This window comes from Onychostruthus taczanowskii, unplaced genomic scaffold (genome assembly GCF_017590055.1).
Source record: "Onychostruthus taczanowskii isolate IOZ18803 unplaced genomic scaffold, ASM1759005v1 scaffold6, whole genome shotgun sequence".
Lineage (NCBI taxonomy): Eukaryota > Metazoa > Chordata > Aves > Passeriformes > Passeridae > Onychostruthus > Onychostruthus taczanowskii.
Genome location: NW_024503679.1, coordinates 17,948,620 through 17,968,581, shown reverse-complemented (window position 1 = coordinate 17,968,581; position 19,962 = coordinate 17,948,620). Strand labels below are relative to the sequence as shown.

Here is a 19,962-nt window from a genome sequence, read left to right as displayed (position 1 = left end):
CCGGGCGAGCGGGACACCGGGCTGACCGGCTCGCAAGCATCCCGCGGACAATCCGCTCATCCCGCTCATCCCCGCCGACAATCCCGCGGACACCCGGCGCTCATCCCGCTCATCCCCGCGCTCCACCGCCATCCCGCCCCCATCCCCGCGGACCCCCCTGGCGGTCCCCCCGCGGTCCCCGCCGTGCTGTCCCCCGGACCTGTCCCCGCGGTGCCCCCGGCCGCGGCCAGCGCCAGCGCGGCGGCGACGGGGACGAGGGGCAGGAGCGGGCGCAGAGCGGCCGGGGCCGCCATGGCTGCGGCGGGCTGGGGGCTCCGCGGGGCGGGGCCGCACGGGGGCGGGGCTACACACAACGGGGGGCGGGGCCATGCACAACAGAGGGCGGGGTTACACACAACAGAGGGCGTGGTTATGTACAGCAGATGGGCGTGGTTATTCACATTAGATGGGCGTGGTTATGTACATCATGGGGCGGGGCTATACTGATCATTTGAGTTTGAGGTTTCCCGTTTTCGAGATTTTGCACTATACTAGTATATAAATCTGAGCTTTATTTAGAGTATTAGCAGTTCTCACAGCTCGGTCAGACAAAACAATCCTTTTCCAGCCTGGCAGCCAAGGCCAGCGTTGCAGTTTCAGGTCCAAAAAGTGCCAACAACAGCGAATTGAGGAGAACAATCTGAGAGGATGGGACTGCACAACCCGGAGCTGCAATTGGACAATTAACCCCAGGATGGAAATGGACCAAAATTTATAAAAGTGTGAAAACTCGTGACCTGGAGTCCAGCTGGGGCATAGCCATGGCTGGGCTCTTGTACTGCCCAAGATGTACCCTGTCTTTTAATAAATCTCTGCTTTGTTCTTTAACTCTGCCCAGTCTCTGCTCCAGGCAGCCCCTCAAGGCACATCAGAGGGCGGGGTTATGCACATTAGGGGCGGGGTTATGCAGATTAGGGGGCGGTGCTTATTGTACGCCTTGCCAGCGTGGCCCGTGGCGCCCCCTGGCGCTCGTTTGCCGCTTTGCTTCGTCTGCCCGCCCTGAGTACCGCGATTTTAAAAAAATCACCAAAAATTCAGCGAATTTTCGGTCAAAAATGAAAAACGGTGCTTGGCTGACGCCGCCACATCTCTCGTCTCCTCAGCCGGGGCTGCCCGTCGCCGCCTCCTTTTATTTTCTCTCAGGTTGAAGCGCACCGGGAGCAAACACCCGGCATTACTCGGCTCTGTTAATTACCGCCTCGGGGGCTGCTGGCGGCTCCGGCAGCCCACAGCTTTCCTGTGACGGCCGCACCTCCTGTGGCTCCACACCTGCCGGGATAATGGGAAAACGTTTGGGATAATGTTTAATTAGGCGAGAATGTTAAATATGCAAATCAGCCGGGCACGCGCCCTCTGGCGGCCGGAGCGGGGAACACCCACTGCCGGCGGGGCGGTGCCGACACCCGCTGCGGCCGCTGGGTGTCCGTGGCGCCCGGCTAGCTCAGTCGGTAGAGCATGGGACTCTTAATCCCAGGGTCGTGGGTTCGAGCCCCACGTTGGGCGCATGAGATTTTTCTTTTTTTTTCTCGGTTTTTATTAATTTTTTTTCCCCCAGTCTGGCTCCTCCCGGCGCGGGCAGCCAGCACTCGGCAGCCGAGCCGCCCCCGCACGCCGAGCGGGGCGGAGCGGGCGCGGAGCCCGCGGACTCCATGTCCCGGCATGCCCGAGCCGCGGCTGCGCGGCGGGGCCGGGCCGGGCAGCGCCGGGGCCGGGCCGGGCAGCGCCGGGGCCCCGCGGGGAGCGGCCGGAGGAGGGACCGGCCCTTATAAATGGCGCCCAAGCAGGACCCCAAGCCCAAGTTCCAGGAGGGTGAGTGCGGGCAGGGCTCGGGGCTGCGGGGCTGCGGGCCCGGGGCTGCGGGGTGCGGGCCGCGCCCGGCGCGGGGGGCTCGCCCCGGCTCGGCGATCCGGCTCCCCGCGCTCCCTGCTCAGCCCCGGGCAGGTGCGAATAGGTGGGAAAGCTGAATTCCCGCAGGCTTTGTCTCTTCCCGGCCCTCCCCTTGCCTGCCGGTAGCACGCGGGCCCTTCCCACCCCGTTATTCCAAATATCCTTCATTTTCCTGGCATTAAAACTGCTGGAATCCCTCTGGTTTGTCGGGGGTTTTGTTTTAATGCCTTTGGAAGGTGGCTGTTGTTTGTTGTCCCCCGGAAGGGAGCCCGGTGCTGGAGGATTCATGGAGGCAGCACAGCTGGAATCCACATCTGCCGCAGAGCTCCGGGGTTGGGGTGAACGAGGATGAATCGCGCTTTTCAGGAGGCTCTTTCTGCGTATATTTCGGGTTTTAGGTAACGGTTGCGATTGAGAGTAATACAAGCGAGGTAAATAAAAATAGCAGTGCAGTGTAAGATGGATGCCCCATCCCTGGCGTGTCCTGGGCAGGGCTTGGAGCAGCCTGGGACAGTGCAAGGTGTGCCTGCCCTGGCATGAGCCTTGGTGTGTGCATCCAGGGAACAGCCTTTGTGTGAGGGACAGGAGCCTGCCGCCGTGTCGTGGAGACAAAGAACCCTTTCTGCAAATCACCCGTGTGCTTTTTAAAGGTGAATGTTCCTCAGCAGCCGTGGGCATCTCTCCTGGAAAACACTGCACGGCTCTGAGGCAGAGGGGTGTCTGCCACCAGCGCTGTGACAATGAGGCTGGTAATGTCACCTCTGATTGTCAGCCCCGTCTGTAGGGACGTTTTAAAACAAATAAAAGTACCGGCTGTGTGCTGTATCAGTGTGGCACTTCCAGGAGAGCCCTTCTGAGCCTTTTTCTTTGTTGGGGCACAGAAGCGTTTCACAGTTCTGCAGCTCATCTTCCCAAAACCGGGAGGCACTGCAGCTTCCAGGAGATGTGTGCTCTCAGATAGCCTGTGTTAGGCACCCTGCAAATCCCACAGAGGAACCACACAATGAGACTTGGCCAGGAGAGATAAAACCAGGCTGAAGGACAATCTCATCCTGCTCCAGACCCCAGAGAGGGGGGTTCTGCTGCCCAGCCGCTCTGCCCTGTCCCACAGGCTGGGTGGGGAAGCAGCATGGTGGTGTCTCTTCCTAATTCCCTGAGCTGGGAATGCCACGTGCTGCCCTTCCTGCAAGAAAGGGACGCGGGTGACGGTGGCTTTCGGGTGTCAGGAGCTTCAGGTGCAGAGGTGGGGTGTTAGGAGAGGGCCTGGATCAGGGCCCTGTGGCTGAGCCCAGCCTGCTGTGGGGGCTGCAGCCTGAACTGAGGCTGGGGAGGGGATCTGGGCATGGCAGGGATGTGGGGTTTGCTGCCAGGCGTGGCCAAAGGCACCAGTGCCGTGACCGTGCCAGTGTGCAGCTGCTGCTGGCATCCTCGGGCATCTCTGCTCTGGGTTCCAAACAATCACAGCTCTGATCCCTTTGCTGGGACAGAGAATTGCTTCTCCAGTCAGGTCCTGCCTCGGGGCTGCCCCTGTGCTGTTCCTGTGACAGGGCTGTGGGAGTGTTCCTCTGAGCTGTTTCTCTGTGCTTCCCTTGCAGGTGAGCGAGTGCTTTGTTTCCATGGACCTCTCCTTTATGAAGCCAAGGTGGGTGTGTGTGGCTGCAGGAGAACAAGGACGTGTTTCTGTCTGCTGTGCCTCTAGATGGGACCAGGGACTGGAACTAAAATTGACAAAAACCTGTCTGAAATCAATGTCAAGCCCTGGGGCTCTATTCCAGAACAATTTCAGGAAGCCCAGTGGCACCGTGCCGCTATTCTGGGAAGCTCCCAGAGGCTGTTAGAACATCCCAGAACACTGGAAATATCCCAGAACACTTTGTGCCTGCAGGATTTGGTGCCTGAGCTGCTCAGGGGGAGGGGGCTGAGTACAGCCTGTGGTGTTCCACAGTGCCCAGGAGGAGCTGCACTGCAGTGACAATGCAAGTGGCAATCCCAGTTCTGCTCCCAGTTCTGGCTTTTTAACCACAGGAGCCTGCACTGCAGATTTGTGCCCCTGCTGCCTCAGAGTTGCTGCAGGCACAGCTCTGGCTCTGAGTGCCCCCTCTCCCTCTGAAAGGGAAGGAAAGGGCTCTTGGAGCCGTGTGGGTTGGAAGGTTTGCAGAAATTCCTGGGGCACCTCGGACAGGGATTTAAATCCTTCGGGATTTGGTGTCAGTGAATGTTAACACAGGGAGGCAGGAGAAACACTCAACTTCTCTCTTCAGGAGAAAGAGTTGTTGTAATACTAAAATCTCACTGAGAGGGTTTGGGCTGCTCCAAACCATTCCCACCTTAGGGTTCCTACTCTGTTCCTTCCTGCCTCTGTAAGAGGAGGATGATGTTGTGGGAGTGTGGGACAATTCCACCTTCTGTTGGGAATGTGTTGTGCCAGTGCCTGCAGAGAGGAGGCTGATGGAGGCTCTGGTTTGGAGGAAATAACCACAGTGTGCCACTCAGGCTGAGCTGGACAGCAGCTGTGCTTGCCCTCCTTTTTCCAGAGTGGAATGAGTGCTGCAGGGGCAGGCTGTGCCAGCTGCGTGCTGCAAGGGAACTCCCAGCTCACAAGTGGGTTTTGGCTCTGCTCTTTGTACTGAGTGGATCCTTCTGAGTTCCTGCACTGGCACGATGAGCTCGAAGTTTCATTTTAAAAAGGTTTGACTTGTTTATTTTAAGGGGTTTAATTTTAAAAGCTGCTTTGTCAGTAGTAATGAATAACAACCTTGGCTTTCTTCCTGCTCCTTTGATCTGTTTTTCTGCCGTGGTTCTCAGTCCAGCAGTTGTTTTGTTCCTGACCACATCCTTGGTATGCCACAGCAAGGTGGTCAGAGCAGCTCCTTGTGAGGGCTCGTGGCAAACAGGAGCTGTTTGTGCATCTCTGCCATGCAGAGTTAAAGGAGATTCACTTCAGGCCCTTCTAACCCCCAGCAGGGAAAATCTTTTGCTACAGAACTGTATTTGACTCATCTGTTGCTTGGTGCTCAGCCCCTTTATTCTCCAAAACAAGCAGAGGCAGGCACAGGATGTGTGTGGCTGGGTTCAGCTCCAGGCTGTCAGAACAAGCACTGCTGCAGCAGAGGATCCAGCAGGAGAATCTTAGTCCTGGCTGCAAGTTCACCTGAGCCTGGGTTTAAGTTCTGTGTGTGGCATGTTGCAGATGTTTCCTGAAACAGGAGGTTCCTCTCTGGCAATACTTTGTTGTTGCAGCAGGTACAGCACAGTGTGGTCTTGAGAAAATATTGTGTAGCCAAAGGTTCTGCCCTCTCAAACACTTGGAGATGGCTCTGCGTGCCAGGAAAATACCAGTTATAATTTTGGGAGTAGTTTTTGCTTCAATTAAAGAAAAAACCCTTTTACAGAGACTAAAATCTGGAGCCCTGCAGGTTTTAGAGCAGCCTCATTCTGTCACTGCTCAGGGGGGCAGTGGCAGCTGAATCTCAGCACCTCCAGAACAGCACTTGAACTTCCTGGAGGAAGTGTTGAGTTGGTGGGTTGGATTTGTACAGCCAAGAAGTTCAGGGGAAAGCTCTGCAAGCTAAAGCAGCAAAATTCCCTGAGAGCTCCTTGTTTTCCCTGGGACTGACTGACCTTTCTTCTCTGTTGCAGTGTGTAAAGGTTGCCATAAAAGACAAGCAAGTGAAATACTTTATCCACTACAGTGGTTGGAATAAAAAGTAAGTAGTGCATAGAATAAAAGCAGGATTTCTCTTTCCTTTCCAGGGAGATGCTTTGTGTGAGTGTGGGCTGGCTGCAGCAGCCCTGCCACGTCCCTGCAGGTGGCAGATCCTCTGGGATTGAACAGTGATTTAATACCTGAGCTGCTGGTTTATGGAGCACAGAGGACGTTGCCAAGCTGGCCATTTCCTCTAGAGCTGCTGGGAGTGCTCTGGGACATTCTGGTTGTTCAGGGTGGGAAACACTGGAGTTCCTCCCTGGCAGAAACCTCTGCTATGAAAACTTTTGTTATGCCTTGGGAGGAAGGGCAGTTCCTACTGAGGTGGGGCAAAAGCACTCGGATCCCTTGCCTCTTAGCCCAGGTATTCAGGGGATTTTGGAGCACAGCTAGCTGAGGGCTGGGTTAGCAGCAGGTGCAGCCAGTGTTTCAGTTCCAGCCTCTCAGATTAAAGTGAACCTACAGATGCTTTTTCCTCCTGCAAAACTGGCAGGTTCCAGGTGGGAGATGGCTGAGGGTTACAGGCACCTTTGGGGGATAAATGTTGAACCCATTAGAGGTGAAAGCTTCCATGAGGTTGTTATACTGATGTACTTTTCTCCCTTTTTTTGAGTTGTTTTCCACCCCTCAGTTTGAATTTAGGAAATGAAGGTTTTTTCTTGGTGATTAAAAACCTCAGCTCTTCAGACCCAGAAGTCTCAGAGGGCAGTTTCCTGTTTGGTTTGGTTCCATTTCAGTGCTGAGGACTCTTAGTCACAGCAGTCTTGATCTCTGTGATGTGACTAAAAGCTGAACCTCGTGTTTTAGCTGTGACTTTTAATTGCATCCGCTCTCCCTGCTGCCAGAGGGCTGGGGGTGGCTCAGTGTAAACACAGCACTAACAGGGGCACAATCACTTTGTCTGGTGGCTCCTCTTAATGAGGCAGCACCAAGGTGGCCCTTCCTTCCCCTGTTTGTGCCGTGCAGGGGGCAGAGGTGGTGTCCTGATCCCGCTTTTCTTGCTTGTGCTGTTTGAGTTTTCATTTTTGCCTCCAAGCTCCAATTAAGGACATTAAAAGTGGCGTTGCTGCGAGAGCCAGGGCAGCACAGCCTTCATCTGCAGCTCTCAGGGCCTGGCTTGGAATGATTCTGCCAGTGTCAGGACACCAGAAAGCTGTGGGGCACAGAGGTGTCCCCTGGGCACACAGCACTTCTGGAGGGTCCCTTGCAGCTGGACAGGCAGGAGTGGGAAAAGTGGCTTAGACAGCTGAGCAGGGCACTGCCCAAAGGCCAGAGGCTTTGGGCACAGCTGGAGGTGTCTCTGCAGGCTGCAGGTGCTGCCCTTGCCTTCTCTCCACCCTCTGAAGTCCTGGTGCTCCTGCAGCAGTGTTGGTTTGGCCACGTGCTGCTCCAAGAGTGGCAGCTGCTGAAAACTGGCACAGAACTCTTCATGAAGAGCTTTAACTCATGTACTTTGGAATACCTCGGCCACTTCTAATGTGTTTCATTGAAGTTGTCAGATTGCCCAGCTGAGGCACTCTGTGTTGAAGTGGAATTCCTGCTGTAGTGGCAGTTTCCCCAGCAATTGTTCTCTTAAATCATTCACTTCAGATTCTGCAAATATTCATGCCATCTTGGTTTCCTTCACAGACAGAAATCAGAGCTCTTCTCCTTACAGTAAGATCCTATTGCTGAATTTGTTAACCTGTAAAATGTTGGAATAGATAAAGGAAACTTTCTCAGTAATATGCTATGGCTACAGATATCCCATAATTTCGTAAGCATAGAGTATTTCTTTTTCCCTGTGATGCTTCTTTTGAACGAAAGACTGTTCTCTCCCTCCTAAATTGCCCATCCCTCAAGTTTGGGAAGAAAATGCCAGAGGGTTACACTTCCCTGGACAAATCATTCCAGCTCCAGTCCGTGGGGAATGTTTTGTAACTTTGGCTTTGAGCTCTGCCAGTCCATGACTTGACACAAAGCAGAGTTTAGTCCCAAATTCTGTGAAGCTTTTAATTGACTGTGTGTGTAGAAGGCAATCATGGGATGGCTTTGAGTGACAATTTATTTCTCTCTGGGTTTTTTCCAGCTGGGATGAATGGGTTCCAGAAAGCAGAGTGCTCAAATACGTGGATACCAACCTGCAGAAACAAAAAGAACTCCAGAAGGCCAACCAGTGAGTAGTGGGGAAGAAGGGATTGTCAGGGAGTGTTTGTTCAGCAGAGCTTCAGTCCACAGTTATCAGGGGAAGCTGCTGAGTTTCAAACCAAAACCAAAGAAGCTTCTTTTTTGCACCAAAATCTTATTTCTGAATATGCTCTGTTTAAAGGGAACAATATGCAGAGGGGAAGATGAGAGGAGCTGCTCCAGGCAAGAAGACTTCTGGTCTGCAGCAGAAGAATGTTGAAGTGTAAGATTCTTTTTATTTAAAAATAAAAAACCCACCCCCAAACCCTGCCCAAAACACCTCCCAGACTTTGGCTCATCAGTTTTACTTTTAAAGGCTCTGCAGCTCAACTCCATTTTTTGTGGCACAGCTGGTGCAAAAGCAGTTTAATGGCACCAAAAAGGCCTTTGTTGAAGTATTTCATTTAAAATGCCTTTTAATGTTGAATTGCCAGTTAATGTTGAATTGAGGTGCTGAGCAGACACACTCTGCATTTTTTGCAGTCTATTTTTGGTGACCTGACACTCAAAAAGTGGTGGTTCCTCATAAGTCTTGTGTATCTCAGTAAAATCAGTTTCTCTATAGAATTTCTCAGCTCTTCCAAGCACTTTGGAATAAAATCCTCACAATGCCTTGCCTTCTGCTATGGTGCAGTTGTCAAAAAGCATTTAAAGAGCATTTCTTGCTGGTTTTGACAAAACCAAACCAATAAATACAGAATTAAAAATGAGTCTGCACCCTAAGAGACCAGAAGCAAGCTCAGGCATCTACTAGAAAAACTTAATTTGAGCTGTGACTGTCAGATTTTCTTTACTCCATTCTTTTGGTGTTTCAGCAGAGATTTTGTGGTAGATTTTCAGACAATCAGTCCAGCTCTGCTCGTTTGTCATCTTCAGTTTGGGCAGGGTTTCACTTAATGATGGACGTGGCCATTACTAATAGGATGTTTTGAATCTCTAATGTCATTTGTGATTCTGGCTGTCATAAGGAAGCTGCTGAAATGCCACCAGTTCTTCAGAAGTGGATTTGGCAGCAGCCTGAGGCTGCAGGGCTCACTCAGGGGCAGGTTTGGTATGGAGTGTGAGTCATGGCTTTGAGGAGTGCACTGGTGCACTTTCTGGGAGTCACTGAATTTGGTTTCAGAGGCAGTTGAGACTGTACGTTTGAAAAGTTTTCTAGGAGCAAGGAAATTACTGTAAAATCTTCAGGAAGGCTTTACTGCTAAATACTTTCTATACTTCTATATGATGAATATGGTGTCAGGTAGATTTACACGTAGCCATGTGTGTGGTACTATTTTTATTTTTATTTTGCTACATGCTGAAAAAGGCAAATGTTGCCTATGGAGGTGTGGAATATCCAAGGAAGTAATATTTAAATCTGGGGAATTGGGATTTGCTCTGGATCCTGGAGCAGTTTCACTTTAGGGCTGGCCAAATCCTGGCTGGGGCTGTAGCTGGCTCCTGGTCTGGGGAAGGGGGAGCCAGTGGATCTGCTGGGTCCCCCTGGCTCTGCTGGGTCCCCCTGCCCTGGCTCTGCTGGGTCCCCCTGGATCTGCTGGATCCCCCTGAATCCTGGCTGGGGTTGTAGATGGCTCCTGGTCTGGGGAAGGGGGAGCCAGTGGATCTACTGGCTCCCCCTGGATCTGCTGGGTCCCCCTGGATCCCCCTGGATCTCCTGGCTGGGTGCTCCCCTGTGCTCAGGTGCTGCAGGCAGAGCTCCAGCTGAGTCCTGCCAGCTCAGGACCAGGCTGCACAGGAAGCAATCACTCACTGCTGTCCTCATGTGGGGTCAGACAGAACCCGGCCCAACTCCGTAGGTAGCTGATAATGAGTGTCATTAAAATCTAATTAAAACAGGTCTGAATGATGACCAGCACTGATTTGGCTGCTTGAAGGGCTGTTCCAGCTGAGTGTCTCCCGTGTGAGTGGTGGGAGGGAGCTGATGGTGGGCGTGAGTTTGACTCAGCTGTGAGTGTGTGTTGTATGCACTACAGAGCAGTGCTTCCCAAAATACACTTCCAAAATCCAGCCTGGGGGTTGTTCCCTTGTACATCCGAGCTCATTGCAGACACACGAAGTACTGGTGGTGGGGAGGGGAGAAACTGCTCACACAACTGTTCTAAAAGGGTAACACTGTCCCTCTCTGGAGAACGCACCTTCTGTGGCCCTCCTGGAGGATCTGAGGAAAGGTTTTATATTCTAAAATGTATTCTCCTGCTAACCAAGCAGCAGTGGCACTAGTGGGCAGGTCCTGGGAGCCCTCAGCTCTCCTGGGGCCCACCTTTCCTCTCTCCTGGGTTCTGGGCAGGCCTGTCCACCTCTGGAGAACACACCTTCTGTGGCCCTCCTGGAGGATCTGAGGAAAGGTTTTATATTCTAAAATGTATTCTCCTGCTAACCAAGCAGCAGTGGCACTAGCGTGGGCACAGGAGTCCCCAGGAGCGTTCGGTGCTGGGGAGCTGCAGGAAGGCAGTGCTGGCCCGTGTGAGGGCTGCCCGCGAGCTGTGTGTGCCCTGTCCGCAGGTTTTTCCGGCGGGATGGAGCCCACACCGTGTGCTGCCTGGAGACCCCGGCCATCTCCACACGGTGAGTGAGGCCCGGCACAGCTGCCACGAGGGCTGCCACCCCGGGGCCACCTCCTTCCCTGGCTTCAGGCAGGCCTGGGTGTCCTCAACTCTCCTGGAGCCCACCTTTCCTCTTCCCTGGCTTCAGGCAGGCCTGGGAGCCCTCAGCTCTCCTGGGGCCCACCTTTCCTCTCATCTGGGTTCTGGGCAGGCTCTGGGTGCCCTCAGCTGTCCTGGGGCCCACCTTTCCTCTTCCCTGGGTTCTTCCTTGGTTTTGTTGTTGGGTTCTGGGCAGGCCTGGGAGCCCTCAGCTCTCCTGGGGCCCACCTTTCCTCCCTCCTGGGTTCTGGGCAGGCCTGGGAGCCCTCAGCTCTCGTGGGGCCCACCTTTCCTCCCTCCTGGGTTCTGGGCAGGCCTGGGAGCCCTCAGCTCTCGTGGGGCCCACCTTTCCTCCCTCCTGGGTTCTGGGCAGGCCTGGGAGCCCTCAGCTCTCGTGGGGCCCACCTTTCCTCCCTCCTGGGTTCTGGGCAGGCCTGGGAGCCCTCAGCTCTCGTGGGGCCCACCTTTCCTCCCTCCTGGGTTCTGGGCAGGCCTGGGAGCCCTCAGCTCTCCTGGAGCCCACCTTTCCTCTCATCTGGGTTCTCTCCTGGACTCTGGGCAGGCCCTGGAAGCCCTTAGCTCCCCTGGGTTCTGTCCTGGGTTCTGGGCAGGCCCTGGGTTCCCCTCTCTGTTCACCCTGGGTTCTCTAGGTTCTAGACAGGCCTTGGGAGCCCTCAGCTCTCCTGGGACCCACCTTTCCTCTCTCCTGGGTTCTGGGCAGGCCCTGGGTTCCCCCCTGGGTTCTAGACAGTTCTCTCCTGGCCTCAGCTCCCCTGGGGTCTGGACACCTGGGTTTTAGACAGGTCCTGGGAGCCCACAGCTCCCCTGGGTTCTGGGCAGGCCCTGGGTTCTCCCCTGGGTTCTAGACAAGTCCTGGGAGCCCTCAGCTCCCCTGGGTTCTGGACAAGCCCTGGGAGCCCTCAGCTCTCCTGGGGCCCACCTTTCCTCTCATCTGGGTTCTCTCCTGGACTCCGGGCAGGCCCTGGAAGCTCTTAGCTCCCCTGGGTTCTGTCCTGGGTTCTGGGCAGGCCCTGGGTTGTTTCCTGGGTTTTAGACAGGTCCTGGGAGCCCTCAGCTGGGTTCTGGGCAGCCCCAGGTTCCCCTCTCTGTTCCCCCAGGTTCTCTCCTGGGTTCTGGGCAGGCCCTGGGTTGTTTCCTGGGTTTTAGACAGGTCCTGGGAGCCCACAGCTCCCCTGGGTTCTGTCCTGGGTTCTGGACAGGCCCTGGGTTCCCCTCTCTGTTCCTCCAGGTTCTCCTCTAGGTTCTAGACAGGCCTTGGGAGCCCTCAGCTCTCCTGGGACCCACCTTTCCTCTCTCCTGGGTTCTGGGCAGGCCCTGGGTTCCCCTCTCTGTTCCCCCAGGTTCTCTCCTGGGTTCTGGGCAGGCCCTGGGTTGCTTCCTGGGTTTTAGACAGGTCCTGGGTGCCCTCAGCTCCCCTGGGTTCTGCCCTGGGTTCTGGGCAGCCCCTGGGTGCCCTCAGCTCTCCTGGGGTGCTTTGGCAGCCGGGCCCCGTTTGGGATTGTGGAAAGCCCCTTTGCAGCTCCTCTGCCCTGCACCTTTGTGCTCGGGCTGGGTGCAGTGGGAGGACACTCCCTGTGTCCAGCTGACTCCAGACTTCCAGCCCTGGATCCTTCTAGAGCCTGCTTCCTGCGGCCTGGAGCTCCTGGGAAGCAGAGCCAAGGAGTTCTCAGGGGCCTTGGAGCAGTGCTGGTGTTGGAAGGGAGAGCTCAGAACCTGCTCCTTGTGCTGAGCTTTTGTTTGAGTCTGTTCAGGATAACTGTTCTGCAAACTGCAGCAACTGGCTCCAAAAGATGTGAAGCAGTCTGTGATCAAATAGAAGTATGTGTGAAATGCAGGTTTGGGTTTAAAATAATTACTCATCCTCTGATAACTGGAAGCTGTAGCTGAAAAAATGTGTAGTTAAAGCAGGCTTTATGGCTGCCTTTGCAACACCTTCTGACTCTTAAATGTGCTGAATTCCAGCTTCCAAGAGTTTATTCTACATTTCATGGGCTAAAAATCAGTCAGAGTTAATGGGTGCTGAAAAAATAGGAAGAGTAACCAAGTGTTCTGGAGGAAAGATATGGCACTGAGTAACAAATTAGGGAATAACATCTGGTTTTAAATTACCTCAATGGAGTTTTAAAAAACTCTGCTTCTGTTCTAATGGTTAACCTGATTTTTATCTGGTGAATTAATCCTGGGAAGCTCTCTCTGTTCCTCCCTGTTGGCTTTGGGTTTGGAAGAAGAGCCTTTCTCTTCAATGCACCAGCCCACTGTTAGTGACTTACCCTGGGAATTGCTCCCTCTGAGGGATGAGCTTTGTCCTGCCCACACTTTCAGCCTCATTTCAGCTGCTTTGCCTTGAAACAAACCCTTTACTCTCCCTATCTCCAGCCCTTCCTCTGCCTCTTTCCTGGCCCTGATAAACCCAGTCCAGAGCCTGAAAACAGGAGTCATTGTGGGAGTGCTGAATTTCTGAGGGATCAGTGTTGGCCTGGTAGAGTTTTATCCACCCAGTGCCCAGTTTTTGAGCAGTGGATCCAGGCTGCTGTTGGCAAGGAGCAAACTGAGAATGAGTCATGGTGCTCCAGCTAAAACTTGCTGGAAATGGGTAGTAAATAGACAAAGTGCTCCTGCATCTTCCCTCTGCTGCTGCACTGGTAAAGCTGGAGGTTTGTTCAATCTTTTACTGGAAGTTAATTCAGTTGAGTGAGATTTTTCTGGGAATTCCCAGCACTTCCTCTTTCCTTGTGCCATATTCTGTCTGAAATAAAACAGCCACAAACCTCATGTAGTTCTCCAAGAGCACTTGGGAAGGACAAAACTTCCCAGAAATGGTGAATCCTAACCTGTTCCATGAAGAATCTTGTGGTACCATAGCTCTGAAGCCAAGTTGTAGCTTGTGTTTCCTCTGTGTCCTTAGCTAAACACTGCCCACGCCCCTGAGGATCTGCTCCCTGTGCTTGGACCATTTTCTGGCTTTCTGCTGTGGCTTCCTTAAGTATCACTCTCTTGACATGTGCACTAATTTGTGTTCTTCTTGCAGGAAAACAAAAAAGAACAAGCAGAAAAGTAAGTGTGTTTTATTTTACATCTGAGGGGGTCTCTCTATAAAGGATTTGTAGCTGAAATAAGACCTTCAACCTGCCCCAATCATTCACTGACACCTTGTGCTGTCCCTCCTGGGGCTCTCCCTGCTCAGGAAGAGGAAGATTGACACTTTTCTGGTTGATACAAAATGTAATTGTTTCAGTCTGTCAGGATTTTGAGCCCTTTCAATTGAAAAGCGAAGCTGATCTGCTGAAATAATTTCCTAAGCCAAACTTAGGTTTTCTTACTGAGATGGAGATGTGACACAGCTGCAGAGCTGAGCTGCTGGGTCCAAAAATTCTCCCCCAACATTCTGACAGACTGGTGTGATTCTAGTGCAGAAACCTCCCTCAGATAAGTGCCAGTGCAGCAGTTTAAACTGGCACAAACGGGGGGGGACTCCCAGAACAGAATATTTAAAACCAAAAAAACCCCAACAGGTGCAAAGGTGACCTGAGAAAAATCTGAGCCTTGCTTTGAAATCCTTCCCCTAAATGTTGCCTGCTGTTTTTTCCTGCTGCTGTGTGTGCTGTGCACAGCTCCAGGCATTGGGGAGGGGAGCAGCACCAGTGAGACTCCCCAGCCTCCCAGGAAGAAGAGGGCTCGGGTGGATCCAACTGTTGAAAGTGTGAGTATTTTCCATTCCCTCCCAGGGATTTTGGGTGGAAAACAGAAGGGTGCTGTGCTCCCAATTAGTACCTCAGAGTAATTAGTCTGGCTTGGCTGTTCTCAGGAGGAGACGTTTATGAACAGAGTTGAGGTGAAGGTGAAGATCCCCGAAGAGCTGAAGCCATGGCTGGTGGATGACTGGGACTTGATCACCAGGCAGAAACAGGTGAAAATCCTGCCCTGCTCTGGGGGACACCTTCCACTATCCCAGGCTGCCCAGGGTTTTTTTTTTAATCCCCAACTAAACTCTTGGAGTAGTCCTTTCCTAGCCTGTATCATCTTAACCTGCTGATTTCATCCTAGAAATGTCCTGGTGAGAAAGGGTTTCAGTTCAGCTTCCAGGTATAAATGTCTGCAAGAATGAGACAAACTTGTATTCTGTTTTGCATTTGTAGCTCTTCTACCTCCCTGCCAAGAAGAACGTGGACTCCATTTTAGAGGATTATGCAAACTACAAAAAATCCCGAGGAAATACTGATAACAAGTGAGTAGTGCTCACTGCCAGCCTTAAACACCTCCTTGGCTCTTGTTGGACTTGGATTCCATGGAAAATGGAATGAGGTTGTGAAACCTGACCCAGCCCCATGTCCAATGCCCTGTTCCAAGCCCAAGGTGATAGTGGTGTTCAGAAATCCTGAGGGAGAAATTCCAAGCTGCACGTCTGCTTTCTGGATATGATTTCTGCATCCCCACTTGCCCTGAGCCTTTTCCTGAAGGAAGCTGGTAGAAACTTCCCAGAGAAGCTGTGTGGGGTGAGCTCAGTGCCCTGGGGCTCCCTCACAGAGCCAGAGGCCAGGGAGGTGCACGAGGACTTGTAAGTACTCAGATGGGCAAAGCCAATTATTGTTTGTAATTACCCCAGCAATCAGCCCGGAGCAAAACAAGGTGTGTTTGCTCTGCAGGAGACTTTCCTGTTTGAAAGGGACAACAGAAAGGGGAAGTAATTTTCTTCCATTCAAGAGGAAGCAGATTATTGACTTGTCAGGGTGTTTTAACCTGCTCTGATGTAATTGTCCTGATGCCTGTTCTAAATTTGTTGGCAGGGCGGGGTGAGGGTTGTGCTCCTCTGTCACTGCCAGGTCCTGCACAGGCAGGGTGAGGTTGGAGGCCTGCAGGAATCTGGCAGGAGAGGCCTGGGAGGAAGGGAGCAGGTGCCTGAAATACTAGGGGACTGTCCACCTTCTCAGTGTCATTAATTCAGTGTTGTCCTTTGAACAACAAAGGAGCTGGGATGAGCTTTGGGTGACACAGAAATCTGAATGCCCCCAGCGCTGCCTGTGCCTTCAAATGGGCCGCTCCAAGTCCATCTCTTGGAGAGGATGGCTGAAAACTGCTGCTCTTGGTTTGCCTCCATCCTGGCTCTGTTCAGAACAGCCCATTTTCCAGGGAGCTCTGGAATTGCATCCCTCCCTGTGGCTGTAGATTTTTAAGGTCTCCAGCCTAATTTCCTTGCAAGATGTGAATGCCTGTGAAGGACCCTCCCGATTTTGGTGGTCTCCCCAAGGCAAGCCTCACCTTGGAGCAGTCCTTGTTCCTTGGAGCAGGCCTTGCAGAGCTCTCTGTCCCCAGGGAATACGCTGTCAACGAGGTGGTGGCTGGGATCAAGGAGTATTTCAATGTCATGCTGGGCACCCAGCTGCTGTACAAGTTCGAGAGGCCCCAGTACGCCGAGATCCTGGCGGATCACCCCGATGCTCCCATGTCCCAGGTCTACGGGGCCCCACACCTCCTGAGGCTCTTTGGTGAGTGCCACCTGGGCAGGGGGGATGAAGAGCTCTGGGAAGGATTCAAGTGCTTGTTCCCCCCTCTCGAGCCTGTGACAGGCAGCTCTGAAGGGTGGGTTCATTCCCTATCCATGTACCCAAAAGGCTCAGAGCCATTGTGCGGTTTGGGATGGAAATGAATTTTTAAATCTGGTTGTTTTGGGTGAAATTGTATATATTGGAATAGATTCCTGGGCTGCTTTCCTGTGCTGCTGTAAGGTTGTGGACTTAGACAGTGACTTGAAGCAGTGTTTGTGACAAGTGTCCTTCCTTTGGGCAGTGCGGATCGGAGCCATGCTGGCCTACACGCCCCTGGATGAGAAGAGTCTGGCTTTGCTCCTGAACTACTTGCATGACTTCTTAAAGTGAGTACTTGCGAGGTCTTCCAGCAAGAAAGAGAGAGGTCAGGGAGCTCAGGCTGCTGTGAGGCTGCCCCTTTTCAGTGAATTGTTGTGTAACTGGGGCTGTGTGTGGGATCTTGCCCACGGCTGCAGCGAAGCCTCTCAGACTCCACTTCTCTGGTTCTGTTAATCTGCACTCCTACCCTGTCCCATCTGCTCCTTGTTGCAAAATAAATGCTTCAACATTTATTTATAGCTGCTAAAAAAAGCAGATGATAATTCCAGCAAGCTATTAAATTACACAACAGTTACTCAACAACAATTGAGCAAATGTTTAAAAAGTGATGAACTTTAGGAATGTTATTTCTGGGACAGACTGTCACCGGGGCTTTAGTGTGCTGTGGTGCCCTGTAGCCGTGGGATGTTCAGGAGGAAAACATCCTGATAATAATAACACACTTCAATGTGAAATGAGGTGAGCTTTAAGGTCCCTTCCAACCCAAATCATTCTGTGATTCTGTGATTAGGAGCTATTGGAAGCTGAAAGAAAAGCCTCAGTAAATCCAGGGCAGCTCTGCAGCAGGGCTTGTCAGGAATCAGCCTGGTAGCCAGGGAAAACCTGCCCTGGGATAGCCCTGGTCCTTTGGGGCAGTCTGAGGGAAATGCAGGTGCTGAAGAGCTCTGGCTGTGAGGCAGAACTGTGACCCCAGTGAGCAGAAATCCTGAACCCATTGCATGAGAATTAATGGCACACAGCCTTTACCTTTGGCCATTCCTTGTTTTGCCATCCCTCACTCGGCCCTCGAGGTCCCTGTTTGTGCAGACAGAGCTTCCTGGTGTCCTGTTCTGTCCCCGCTCCTTTGAGTGGAGCAGTACCAAACTGATTCTGGTACAGCAGCTGCCTGAACCTCAAATACCAACAGCTTCATCCTGTTAATCCTGAGCTGCCAGAGCTCACCTGGAGCCAGAGGTGCTTGGCAGCTCGTTTGGAATGGATTTTTTGGCTGAGCTGTCAGATCTGTAAGCACTTGGCAGAGCTGATGGGAGCAGCTACTGTGGGACTGTCTGGTGCTTCTCAAACCCTGTTGTGTGTCTGGGCATTCACAGATTCACTGAACAACGGAGGATTTGGGCACGAAGCAGTGTAAAGTTTTTGTTGTTTTTGTAGGTATTTAGCAAAGAATTCCTCCGCGTTGTTCAGTGCCAGTGACTATGAGGTGGCCCCTCCGGAGTACCACCGGAAAGCAGTGTAATCCCATGGAGCAAGGCTGGGATCCTGCACCACTGCCCACTTCTGCATCCTGTCCTTCACCTCCCCATCACACAGCTCCTGCACAGCTCCCGTAAACACAGAGTGATTCAAGTTGTGTGTGTGAAGTGCAACTGCCGCGTAAGTCCGGAAGATTCCTTGTTCTGCAGTGGAATTTCTTGTCCCCAAGTGGGAGCTCGGAGCTCCTGGAGCTCCGTGGTGTTTCTGGCTCGGTGTGTGCGTCGCTGGGATGTAAAGGAATGTGTTCTGGTGTGTCATTGTCTGAACTCAGTGCTCGTAGGGCTGCTCTCCCCAGAGGCTCAGCCTCACTAACCCGCTTTATTCCATAGCAATGACAGAGCACGAGGGCCGTGTCACCTGTCTCGGTGCTATTGACTGTCTCACTCACCCCAGTGACTTTTTGCTGTTGAAAGTTCAATGTTTGGTTCATAAATGTCTGCTTTTCATGGGGTAGTTGAAGGACTGTGACTTTTTTTTATATTCTAATGATAGGAAAATGCATTCTCATCTCGTAGTGTTTGGAAACGTTGGTCTTTCGCAGAGCTGTTTTACAGATCTGCAAATAAACTTTTTTAATTTCAAATGTGGTTTCTGGTGTTTGTGTTTGTATCTGTTGCTGCCGTGTGAGTGTCCTGGCCAGGCTGAGCAAGGGAATGAGGGGTTTGGATCTCTTAAAGGCATTGCATGACTTGGCTCTGAAGAGCTGCTCTTTGCAGGCAAAATACCAGGTTTTAATCACAGATGTTACTGCAGGAAGCCACAGTGGCCAGGGATCTGGGACCAATCCTGTCCCAGGGCTGCTCTGGTGCAGCTGGGGTGGGACTGAGCCTTTCCTGAGGGGCAGGAGGGTCCCACACGTGTCCCCAGCATGGTGTGCCCTCCCAGCCCCTGCTGGGGGTGAGGACAGGCTGGGCTGCCCGGGGCTGAGGGAAGGTGTGAGCACATTCCCTGGACAGGGGCCCAGCAGGGTCGTGTCCCACCCTGCCCTGGTGCCCTCCTGTGCTGAGCACACCCCTGGGTTGTGCTGGGGCTGGCATGGTCTAGTTGGATAAGGAGCTGTTTGAAAAACAGCAGGATCTGCTGTTCCATGGAAAAAGAACGATATTGAGCAATGGGCTCAGGGGAAGTTGCCATGGAAACTGAGGCAGGGCTGGGAGCAGCTGTGGCACTTCCAAGGCGGGTTCCTGCTCGGAATTTTGTTCAGGGCAGGCAGGGAGTAGGGAAGGGGCACCGTGGGTTCCCTGCCCAGTGCTGTGCTGGGCTGGAGCCGTGTGGGAAGGTGGGTGCTCCTCTGGCTCCTGCTGCTGTTCCAATCACTGCCTGCTCGGCTCAGCATTGTTAATTAGCCACTTCTCATTATTTATCCAGGCCATTACCCAGAGCCAGGATCATGTTCCAGTCTGAACAATGGATTTATCCTTTGCCAACGACCCCAAGAGTGAAAAGGACCTTTTGCTGTCAGTGCTTGTGCTCACAGAACAGGGTTTGTACCAAGGCCTGTTGGGATCTTCTGGTCATTCTGTTTTATGTGGGAAGGTCCCTGGGCTCCTGCTGGCAAACCAAGGTTCCCAGGGAGAGTTCACCTGAGGCTGTGTTGCCCCTCCGAGCTGGGAGCCTCTGCTCCTTCCAGCCCTTCCTGGAAAGGGTGAGCTCTTCCAGGCTGGCCTGAGGCAGGAGTCATCTTCCCTTGTTGGCTTCCTTGGTGTGCTCTTGTCCCCCATGGAGGCTGGGTGTGCTCATGGTTGTTGTTCCTCAGACAGGGCTGTACCCCCTGGAGAAGCTGAGGAGTTTCTAAGCAGGAAACAAAATCTTTGCAAGGACGGACTGCTGGAGGCCAAGCCCCGTGCCCAGGAAGGGAGGCTCTTGGAATTGTAGTCCTTGGCACAGCACGATGTGACAGAGCCTGGGGGAGCTCAGCTGGCCGAGCTCCCTCCTGGAAAAGGTGCTTTTACACATGGGAAATGATTGTTTGAGGAGTCGTGGGGAGCAGTGAGGAACTGTCCCTGTCAGGGTGACCCCGGCAGTCGGGTGGGGCCGTGCTGTGCCAGCACAGCTGTTCCAGCTGTGCCATTCCCGATGTTCCAGCTGTGCTGTTCCCAGTGTTTCGGCTGTGCATCCTGCCCCACGCTGTGTCGCCTTTTTCCTTCCCGACGTGAGGGTGGTTTCCTGTGCCGCGGGTGCGGAGGGCTGGGTCCCTCCTCGCCCTGTTTTCCTGCTGCCCTTTCGAGCCTGGCCGGCGCAGCAGCGCCTGTGCCAGATGTGATCCCGGGACTGCTCCATCCCGGGGCTGCTCCCTGCCCTGCTGCCTCAGGACAGCCAGGACAGGAGAGGAGGGAGCAGATTGATTCCAACACTGCTCCATCCCGGGGCTGCTCCCTGCCCT

The 19,962-nt window shown here is 53.1% G+C and overlaps 2 protein-coding genes and 1 non-coding gene across 3 annotated transcripts in view; 2 read left to right on the top strand and 1 right to left on the bottom strand.

Annotated features, from left to right (window-relative positions):
* ADAMTS7 (ADAM metallopeptidase with thrombospondin type 1 motif 7) overlaps positions 1–132 on the bottom strand; it is a 33,669-nt gene extending 33,537 nt beyond the window's left edge. The window contains exon 1 of the mRNA XM_041418465.1: positions 50–132. Within this exon, the coding sequence (XP_041274399.1) occupies positions 50–132 (83 nt within the window). The remainder of the gene's footprint in view (positions 1–49) is intronic.
* Positions 133–1,469: 1,337 nt separating this feature from the next.
* TRNAK-CUU lies at positions 1,470–1,542 on the top strand. The gene has a single exon. It is a non-coding gene; the product is annotated as a tRNA-Lys (tRNA).
* Positions 1,543–1,717: 175 nt separating this feature from the next.
* On the top strand, positions 1,718–18,162 carry MORF4L1 (mortality factor 4 like 1). The gene is made up of 13 exons (XM_041419109.1): positions 1,718–1,848; positions 3,522–3,568; positions 5,566–5,633; positions 7,701–7,787; positions 7,941–8,021; positions 10,304–10,366; positions 13,493–13,518; positions 14,076–14,164; positions 14,270–14,371; positions 14,601–14,689; positions 15,775–15,947; positions 16,249–16,333; positions 17,478–18,162. Exons 1-13 carry the CDS (start codon positions 1,809–1,811, stop codon positions 17,560–17,562), a joined length of 1,035 nt encoding a protein of 344 aa, XP_041275043.1. The 5' UTR covers positions 1,718–1,808; the 3' UTR covers positions 17,563–18,162.
* The last annotated feature ends 1,800 nt before the right edge of the window (positions 18,163–19,962 follow it).

Coding starts and splice junctions, on each gene's coding strand:
- MORF4L1 (XM_041419109.1), top strand. CDS start 1,809: ATGGCGCCCAAGCAGGACCCCAAGCCCAAGTTCCAGGAGG. Junction 14,372..14,600: donor TGATCACCAGGCAGAAACAG/GTGAAAATCCTG, acceptor TTGCATTTGTAG/CTCTTCTACCTCCCTGCCAA. Junction 15,948..16,248: donor ACACCTCCTGAGGCTCTTTG/GTGAGTGCCACC, acceptor TCCTTTGGGCAG/TGCGGATCGGAGCCATGCTG.